Source organism: Pollicipes pollicipes, unplaced genomic scaffold, assembly GCF_011947565.3.
Source record: "Pollicipes pollicipes isolate AB1234 unplaced genomic scaffold, Ppol_2.1 Scaffold_4439;HRSCAF=5223_pilon_pilon_pilon, whole genome shotgun sequence".
In the NCBI taxonomy this organism is placed as follows: Eukaryota; Metazoa; Arthropoda; class Thecostraca; order Pollicipedomorpha; family Pollicipedidae; genus Pollicipes; species Pollicipes pollicipes.
The window spans coordinates 51,056-61,540 of record NW_023596490.1 but is presented as its reverse complement, the minus strand read 5'-3'; the positions used below and the strand labels follow the sequence as shown (position 1 = coordinate 61,540).

Genomic DNA, 10,485 nt, shown 5'->3' with positions numbered 1-10,485 from the left:
CATCACGGCGCCGTTGGAAATGACGACGCAGCCCATGCTCCTTGGTAGCTCCTAGGTAGGTCGGTGTTGACCTGATGGGGCCGTTCGGACGGCAAACCACAGGACGGGGTAATCGGTACGTTCTAGTCGCACTGGACCTTCTGACCAAAAGTGTCGAATTGGCCGCCATTCCAACAAATCGGCAGAAACCTCGCCAGCTCGCTGATCGAGTGTCGTGTACCGTCACGGTCTCCCGGAATCCATACTGACAGATCGTGGTCTGGAACTTAACAACCAGCATCTGGCGGTGTTGGCCAAACTGATGGGCATAGATAAAAAAGGGTTAGTGCATTCCATCCGCAGTCGAATGGGGCTGTGGAAAGGGCGAACCAGACAATCGGTGCCCTAATCCGTCGCAATGTGCAGGAGTCGGGATGCGAGTGGGACAAGTGTCTAGGTGTTGTTAGATTCCAGTATATGTCGGCTCCACACAACGCCACTGGCAGGTCTCCTTTTTTTCTCAAGTTTGGTCGCCACCCACGCACTCCTGAGATAGCTCGAACGGAGGAAAGTTCCTCGAGCCGTTACAGCACAGAGCAATCTTGGGCCAGAAACCTGGTGAAAACGTTGGCAAGAGCTCACGAGGAGGTGGTCAGACGGGAGCAGAAGACAAAACAGGAAAGAGTGGATACTGGTAGAAAAACGGCAAATATGGTACCTTATCGTCTGGGGGATCGGGTGTGTATGAAGATTCCACAAAAGCCAGGAACGCCAGGAAAAGTTCAACCCCGTTGGGATGGCCCCTTTGTAGTGATCAGCTGCCGACAAGGGAACACATACCGCATCAAAAGAGAGGACAACTTTAGGCATCGTTTCATACATCATTTCGATCAGTTGAAACCTGTGGGAAGAAGGCAGCTACATCTGACGAGCCAGGGTGACAGGAGCCAGGGGACATAGGCAGATGAGGTGACAAATGACGCGGACAGATGGCCAGCGTTGACGCGGAACAAAGGGTGTGGGACTCAGAAAATGACTCGGAGTCTGAAAATGACGAGTTTGAAAATGCCGAGAGACATGTTGAAGAAACTGAGGTGATGGTTGATCGCTCCACTGAAGCGAGAGTAATCCCCCACTGCCGCCGCAGGGAGAGGCGGGGTCCGTATCATACTGTCCAAGGTACAGAATGTCCAAAGGTACAGAATGTCCAAAGTACAGAATGTCCAAGGTACAGCATGTCCAAAGTTCATAATGTCCAAGGTACACAATGCCCAAGATGAGAAATAACTTTCAAAATGGCGCAGAGTGCAAGGGGCCGTTTCATAATGTCCAATGCACAGAATGTCCAAGGTACAGAATGTCCAAAGCACAGAATGTCCACTGTACGTATTGTCCAAGGTACAGAATGTCCAAAGACCAAAGCTTCCAAACTAGTTCCTACAGCGGCCGCCAGGGTATGAATAATCGCCCTTATTGGCAGGCAGCGTTCCCCGCCCAGCACCGGCCGCGCGCACACGGTCGACACCATTACGAAGACCACGTGCGTGAGGCTGGCCGGCCGGATTACTGGCTCAGTAACATATCCATGTCCGCTCCACGACGCAATGGAGCCGGCTGGAGGCGCCGTGCCGAGCATAAGTCGCTGATTGCCAAAGCTGAGCCCGGTAAGGTGCTCAATGCCTGCATTTTGGGCTGCATTTTGGGCTGCTAAAAAACATTGAAAGCAGGCGGAATATGAAATGGAATTATAGCCGCGTTATGCCCAAAAATATCATTGTCGAAATCGACACCAGCAGTGGGCAGTTCTGGATGCCGATCTTGACTGCTCGATTGTCAGTATAATGTAGACATCATAAGTTCGGGTTATTAAATACAAGCAGGTTCAAATAACAAATAAATTCGAGTTAATAACCATTTCCGGCATCATACACCAGCATTGTGGCTACGATGGGATGGTTTTTTAGCGATAGCAAGCTGACATAAAAAATTATTCGTGGTCAGTAGTGAATATCGTTGAATGAAGGTGAATAATCTTTGACATGGTATTATAGACCCACCCCACATCCAGCACGCGCGGAAAGCTGATCGAAACACGCATGGTTAAATTTGAAGTAATAGATGATCAGTACCAATAATTAGGTCAAGGTGTTCAAGACAATGACTAAAGCGCCATTTCTAGATGTGCTTCACATGAAAAATGCTGCTCATGTGACGTCCCAAGATGATGCATGCTTACTTGCCTTGAACAAAGTTGACGATTGCGCGCAACGATTTAAAGATATGAATACTTGTCTCCTGCCGTTAAAACGTCTTCTTTACAGTTAGTGTTTCTTGTGCAATGCTGCATCTATCAAAGTACGCACGCGATGATATTACCTAATTCGGCATTGGGCATACTTAACGTGTTTACCTGTCACGTTTTCCTCGCAACGATGTACGCACGTTCTGTATACGTGCGCCACTGAGGTGTCCAATGGACCGGTCAGAGATCTTTCGCTTCGATTATCCCACCTGAACTGTCCCTGTACATAAGTTCCTGGAGATTTGATGTCTTATCCCATTTTTTTCATTTCATTTTCAATCCTTTGGCGCATACATGAGAAACTTTTACACCCAACGGTACACTAGGGTTTCCTGGAGCGGTCAACTAAAATGAAATTAGGGTGAGGTCTGCTAGGCATGCTACCCTAAGGTCGTGCATGTTGTTTGCGTGGGGTCCCGTATTTACTGTGACATCTATGCATATAATATTATATATATATATATATATATTATATATATATACCTGCGCTTCCAGAGCAGCGCTGTAATGGCTCTGCAGGAGGCCAGCGAGGTGTACCTGGTCGGTCTGTTCGAGGACACGAGCCTGTGCGCCATCCACGCCAAGCGGGTGACCATCATGCCCAAGGACATCCAGCTGGCGCGTCCGCATTCGTGGCGAGCGTGGCTTAAAAGCGCTGAGGGCGAAATCATCAACTTGATGTTTTTATCAAGTTGATGATTTGATGAATCAAGTTGATGAATCACCAAGTTGATGATTTCGCTCTCAGCGCTTTTAAGCACGCTCACCACGAATGCGACGCGCCAGCTGGATGTCCTTGGACATGATGGTCACCCGCTTGGCGTGGATGGCGCACAGGTTCGTGTCCTCGAACAGACCGACCAGGTACGCCTCGCTGGCCTCCTGCAGAGCCATGACAGCGCTGCTCTGGAAGCGCAGGTCCGTCTTGAAGTCCTGCGCAATCTCGCGCACCAGCCACTGGAACGGCAGCTTGCGAATGAGCAGCTCCGTGCTCTTCTGGTAGCGACGGATCCCGCGAAGGGCCACCGTGCCCGGACGGTAGCGGTGAGGCTTCTGACGCCACCGGTGGCCCGGCGCGCCCTTGCGAGCTGCCTTAGTGGCCAGCTGCTTGCGCGGCGCCTTGCTGCCGGTAGACTTGCGTGCCGTCTGCTTGGTGCGCGCCATTATTCAAAACCGTAACCACATATATTTATAATATATATATATATATATATCATATGTGTGTATTATATATATTATATATATATTATATATATATATACGTATATACATACACATTTATGCATGTAATAAATCATTTACGTTTGGAACCCAGGTTATGCTGCGCAGCCACTAGAAAAGGAGGGCTAAAAAGAGAAGAAAAAAAATGAACGCTAAAAGCTGGCAATACCTGGCTAAAAACCTAGGGATATGAATGCACATATCGTTTTCATGTTCAAATTTAATTGCAGATTTTTTTGGGAGTGGACCCCAAACTCCTAGGGGCACCACAATCCTGCGTGCTCCGCCTCCCCCCTTTACGACATACTGGACCCAGCCCCTGTTTGCAGTCATTCCGCTGTGCAGTGGTAGCGCGTCGGTGGTATATCCCTGTTCCACATAGGTCAACTATGGAGACGTGCTCCACTTATGAAGAATGCATTTATTTCACCTTTTATGTTTTCTTTTCGGACGTGATGAGGAATTACATCGGGGAGGCGCAATGCAAGCGGGCACCGTACGGTCGTTTTTACGGGTATATATTGTCCTGGAAAACGAGGAGCACTTCCCTTTTAATTCAGTTTCAAGCACATTATTCTCAACAAGACTGAAGGCCAGAAGAAACGCGCAACGACTCTTAATATTTGAGATTTCATGGACTGTTTGCTGTTTAGGTCATGGGCGTGCCGACGCGAAGTGTAGTTAATAATCGGGGCACTATGAGGCTTCAACCGTATGACTGTGGTTTAGGTCCCATCTAGCGGTACTACAAATAAGGTGTCAAGGAAGCAGTTAACTTTGTTGAGCCGCTCTGTGCCGGTATTACAGACATGTTGGGGTGGCGTTTCTAATTTTAGCAAAGAAATCTAAACCAAGTCAGCCTCCTACGCTCCGATGCGACAAATTTCGTCAACATATCTGATGTACAAGCTTGATTTAGGCTTCATTTCGAAAGACAGATGAATGAAAACAAATAATAGAGCTAGGAGTGGTGTACGGCTATTACCTATTAGCTGTACGGTCAAGTTGTGCAATGAGTTGCGAAGAGCACCAGGCTGTTGTCAAATCTGCGAGATGGTTCTTGTGAAACAGTCAGGAAGTACTCAGTGCGATACCGAAGAATGATATGCTATCAAGCTTTCCTCGATCATGCTCACTATGGCCGACCTTATTCATTCTGTAAACGGAGCATTCGTACAAGTTGTTGCATTCTTTGTCACGTTTAGTGTTTTCGCGTGCAGTGATAGTGTCTGAACTATAATCCTGCTAGACTTCATTATTTATTTTTCAGGACTATGTCTGTATTCATCTTTTCTTCTCAGCACTGTGACATATAAGACCATGATCGCACACGCGACACGCCGATGACACTTGCGCGTTTTTGTTCATGTAGCTAGCTCATGCCAGGCTTCTTTGCCGAAATCGATAGAAAAAGGACTGTCATAAAACTTCATCAAACTTGTCATATATGTCTCAATCAAAGGCGTATGTAATGTTTCAAAAAGGTGGAGGGCCAGCTAAGGGTGTTACATCAGGAACTTTACTGGAAGCGAGCCCAATGACCGGCGGGAGGGGGGTAGAGATGGAGGTTGTTATCGCTATTTATTCAAATGTCATGGCTGCTATCCTAGGTATACATCTAGAGCTGTTCTCACTGTTGCACAATCATTTGCCTATTCGACTCATCTGTCATTTGGCAAATAAGGCTATCCAGCCTCCCGGGATTATTTGTCCATTTTAAGCATCTGGGGAAGCGAAATTGCACGAGCGGGTGGGCATTTTTGGGTCATTGAGTAGGCATCTGCCTCCACAGTGTAAATGCCAAAATACGGCCTGAACATAGGCTGGTGAGAATTTTGAAAGTGGATCGATGGCTCATACTGCTTTAAGAACCAAGACACGAGGCCCATCTGCCAAATGTTCCATATCTGGGCCCTGCTTCTGTCCGCCGTCGGTGGTCATTGCCCTGGCGCGGATGCCTCCCGCATGACTGACTGCGAGCTGATCGTATGGCTACTTTGTTCCATACTTTTGGATCGGCGCTGCTACTACATGATAAAACATGTGTTGGACACGTGTAACAGTATGTTTTCCGAATAGCCTTCCCTTCTACCATCCATCGCAGAAAAATAGCCTCCGGGAAGCTGTCCACATTAGGTATGGAATAATCCAACGGACACTTCATTGTCCATCATGCAATGTACGCAATTTGATCTGCTTTTGTGTGTAGGCAGGGACGTAGCCAGAGCGTTGCCAAGAGGGAACACATGGTTGACAAAAGCCCATCTTATGGTGATCCCTCCTAAATTCCCCGGATATAGCTTGCTGGTTAACAAGGGACACTATTTTCTTCGTTTTATTGTTATTTTTACCTTGTAACCCGGACAGAAACCAGGGAGCTACCGCGAGCGGAATTCTACGTGTATTTTGAGGTAAATAAACTGCGAAATTAACCGCTGAACGACTGCATGGAATAAATCACCGGTGGTCTTAATTTACAATGATTTAGCTGACTCTAAGCCGATAGAATTCAGAAGCCTTGTCAGAATTTTCAGCTGGGTTCTACAGACATTTAAGACATCGCGAAGGTAGATTGTAGATCGATGTGTTTGATCCAAATTTCAAGATGAAAATTTGCAGATCGAGTGGTCAACAATGTGTATTAACATGGCCAGGCCATGTTTGTCTGGAAATGTTCACCATTCAGTTAGAATATATTAGTGGTACAATTTATGGGACATGCTTTTTAATATGAGCGCTCGCAAATCTTAGCAACAAAAACCTCAGCACCAGGCGTTGCAGCCTTCATTATCTGCGGAGCGTTAGCCCAGTAGCTTACTTTTAACCGTGGCCCACCGGTGGACGAAAATCGTGCCGCTTCTGAAATGATTACTTTTTATCACTGTAATCGATTATTAATATAAGTTATGTGACGTAATTTTGAGCATGCGCACTCCAAAATCTTAGAAACACAAGCCTCGACACCAAGCGTTGCAGTCTCCATAGGCTGCGCAACGTCGGCTTAGCAGCTGATGCCAAGCTGTGGCCAACGGGTGGGCGAAAATGACGACGCTCCTGAAAAAGTATTCTAAAATATTCTAAAAGTATGGAGCGCATATTTCACGTGTGCAATTTTTGACTGATGAAAAGAACGAATTTGCCCTTAAATCACGGTGAAGTGGAGCTGGAATCTGGTGATTAAACTGGAAGAGTGAAGGTAGGTTCTTTACTTTTCGTGTTTTTGCAAGTATTTATCTATCCAGAAGACAGATTAACACGACGCCCGCCGCCTGGTGGTACTTGCAGTGGCCGAAACTTTTTTGGTTTTCCGGAAGCTGCAACCCAGACCATTCTTGTCCTTGCTCTCTAGGTTGCGGGCGGGTGTGCTCAAGCCTTTTGATGTACTTTGCTTCACTAGTACATTCTGAAAAAATGAGCGTGCTCAGGCAAACATGGCATGAACTTGCTCGCCTTTAAGCTTGTTTCGATCCATCCTTTTCAACAGTAATGAGATCCCACTCTACTCAGCAATAATGAGACTCCTTATTTCCTTCCGGGTAAGGGCCCCTTGAGTAAAGCATCACGGGCACATTACCGTTCCCAGTCAAGGGCTGAAGGGCCTTCCATCGCAAAGCGTCTTCTGGCTATCATTCTGGCGGCACCGGGTGGGATCGCCTGGTCGATCCGGAGGCCATTAGAAGGATATATCATACCACATTGTTCCCATCCCTGACACGGGAGGCCTTCTGACCCGCGCAGTTAGCCCCGGATCAGCACAGGAACCCTCATTGACGCAACAACATCCCTGATCACCGCAGATAGTCCATTATTTGTCACATAGACTCTAGCTCCGTGCTTTTCTGTGTTCTTCAGAGATATTGAGTTTTCCGTGATGGTAGATTGTAGATGAAATGGGGTTCCTAATTCTATTAATATGGCTAACCCATGTTCGTCTTAATATGATCAAGACCATGTCATTAACTGATTACTGAAAAGAAAACTACGTAATATGGTGATGAACATGCGCGCTCCCAAGTCATAGCAACAACAGCCTCGACGCCCGGCGTTGCAGTCTCCATCGCGTGCGGCGTCTGCCTCGCGGTTGTTACACTAAGCGATGGCCAATGAGTAAACGAGAAAGATGACGCATCTTAGGGGCAATGTCTGGTGAACTAGGTAAATCGGCATGCATGTTATATGTAGTGCAAAAGTAAGCCAAATGCAACCTTAATCTGAAAAGTGGAGGGGGGGGGGGCAGTTAACATTGGAAGCCCCACACCTTGAAAAGTGGGGGGTCCATGGTCCCCTGGCCCCCCGTTCCTACACCAATGGTCTCAACGTACCGAAAGTAAAATGCACAGAATAGAGCAGAATCCACAATATATGGTATATGGTTCCGTACGCACAGGATGCACACAAAATGTCTTGTACTCTTTTTTCCGGTGAAATTGTATGTGAGAAGAATAATGCATGGCACTCAGGCTTGTTTAATGAACACCTGGGGACACATATCTACGGAGAGCGTACGCTCACAATTAGGAGAGGAAGAAGTCGACATACGTGCACCAATGGCACACATTATAACATACTTGAACTTTTAGGTGCACATTTCAGCAACGGCATAAGACAACGCGGACCAAGGATATAAGAATCGCTGCGTGTCGGTAAACGTTGACAGAGGATAAACTCGCAAGCACCATCGTGAAATGCTGATTGTTAGCGCTGTTGTTCAGGTAGGGTACGTTCAGCAATACTTGTCTGCTGATTGATTTTGACACTGATTTCCTGTGGCGAATTGCTTTCTGATCTGTGATACAGTCCATCGAAACCTTCCGACCCAGCCATTGATGTCTCGTGCAAGCTTTATCATAGTGCCGTGTGCCTTACATTAGTATATAGAAGCTTGCATGCTTGATTATTTTAATACTTTTTCTTGTCAGGATCTGCACAGATTTGCAACAGTTGCGATCATGCGCAGGCCTTTTGAGTCGCGCGTTATGCGGTAACTTATTCACAGGTGACCACGTGCACTACCTGGAACTATGGATTTGTCATAATATTTTGAAAATATTGGCATAGAATCTTGGCGTAGCCACGGGCCTCCCGGTATTCTGACGTCCCTGTGTTTTGGCATATATTTCATAATTGTGAGAAAAAATCGTGCGTGCGTGCGTGCGTGCGTGCGTGTGTGCGTGTGCGCGTGTGTGTTACGGTACTGTTTTAAACTTTAACGGTTAGCACACGTGTAAGCGTTGCCTTTTTCTTTAAGCGAGTGATAGATTTCTAGATTTGCTCTCATGCGATGAACAGAGGCAGTGTCACCGACTTCCCTTGTGGGGCGAGCATATCTAAAAAACCGAGGTTGTCCTCAGATTTCGCCCATCTTACAGACTAACTTCCTAGATACATGAAACTAAGCACAGTCATCTCTCAACCCGGCGGGATCTCATGACACGACTTGTTAATCAGTGCCTCCTATTGGACTGGTGGGACTTTTACTAGCAGAAACGCCGCCATACCTCAATCAGTTAGTGCGTGTTGCCCAGTCCACATGCTCCGGTGTGGGTTGGTTTGAGCCCCCCTGTTATTCGCTATCAGCGCTCCACATTCGCTATTTGCCCCATTTCCTTTTAGAGTCTCATCTGGGGGAGTAGATGGTTCTTCCGAAACCTCCTGAGCGTGGGCAATCCGAGTGTGGGTATTCCCCGTATAGATCTGCCGGGCATTGAGCCTTCCGAACATAGTTTTTCTGACCCTCATCTTTCCCAGCTCGGGAGACAAGCTCACCGTTGCTGCTTCGTCAACGGCGAAATTGTTTCGTTGCTTTATGAGTTACTGGCTCGGGGATTGAATGGACAGCCGTAGAGGACAACAGCCATGTTTTGACAACTTGGACGTATTTCTATGCGTTTGGCCCCCCATTTAGGATTACTTGTTCACGGCTTGATCGGTGTCACGTTTACGCACTGAAACTAGACTTCAACACAGTTAAACATTTACGCACTCCCCTATTCTGGATTTTTCTTGTCGACATAGATTTGCATGAATATTAATTCATGATCCAGTTCAATGAGGCCTCACATGTCACATGCATCGGTGCCCGCTCCAAAAGGACCAGGCCTGGAAGCCCCCCCCCCCCCCCGAAAGGAGACCCCATGTTGTTCAGGAAGTCCTCTGGAAAAGCCTTTCCTCAACTTATATCTCCTGGCGCCCCTGACAGACCCAACAAATTGATGTGGGGAATTCACATCAATGAAAAGTCTTCACCCATTTGTTGATGCATCAGCTAATTGTTCTAAATGGTATCATGTGCAGTATCTTGACCACAAATGGCTATTCGTTGCACCATATCCTATGATTTGTAATGTAGCGTGCTTTGTAATATGTTACACCTCTGACCTAGATCCCAGTGATAATTGATCAGAAACAGGCCGTTGACCCGATAAGAAGAATAAATTATTGATGCCCATACTTTCCCCTTTCTTGCAAGGTTTACTTCTTTGGACGCTGTAGGCCAATTGTGGTGGAAATGTGACAGCGATCGTTTAGAATAAACAGCAGTTGCAACAAGAGGTTCTAGTTGCATAAGGCTATGACCAAACTGCGAAAACGCCCCAGTCAGACATAGAACAAGTTCCACGACAGCTAAGGGCAACGCTGCGACACTTTCACACTTGCAACGATCACTCGCAAGTCGAGCGCGGCCTCGCCTACCAACAGCATCTGACACCATCTCTGCACCGGCGTGGGAAATTAATCTGTTGCCATGCGACCCCCCGACCGCACGCCAGTAGTGTTCGCACTGGCGTCGACTGTATGCGCTCGGCCGACGCTGGGCGGGGCAACGCCGCCTACCAATAAGGGCGACTATTCACAGCCTGGCGGCCGCTCCAAGAACTATTTTGGAAGCTCTGGTTCTTGGACATTCTGTACCTTGGACAATACGTACATTGGACATTCCGTACTTTGGACATTCTGTACCTTGGTCATTCTGTACATTGGGC

The 10,485-nt window shown here is 47.2% G+C and overlaps 1 protein-coding gene across 1 annotated transcript; it reads right to left on the bottom strand.

Moving 5' to 3' along the window:
• Positions 1 to 3,034: 3,034 nt before the first annotated feature.
• On the bottom strand, positions 3,035 to 3,445 carry LOC119097822 (histone H3-like). Its single transcript, XM_037220777.1, has one exon. It carries the CDS (start codon positions 3,443 to 3,445, stop codon positions 3,035 to 3,037), a length of 411 nt encoding a protein of 136 aa, XP_037076672.1.
• Between the last annotated feature and the right edge of the window lie 7,040 nt (positions 3,446 to 10,485).

Coding starts and splice junctions, on each gene's coding strand:
- LOC119097822 (XM_037220777.1), bottom strand. CDS start 3,445: ATGGCGCGCACCAAGCAGACGGCACGCAAGTCTACCGGCAGCAAGGCG.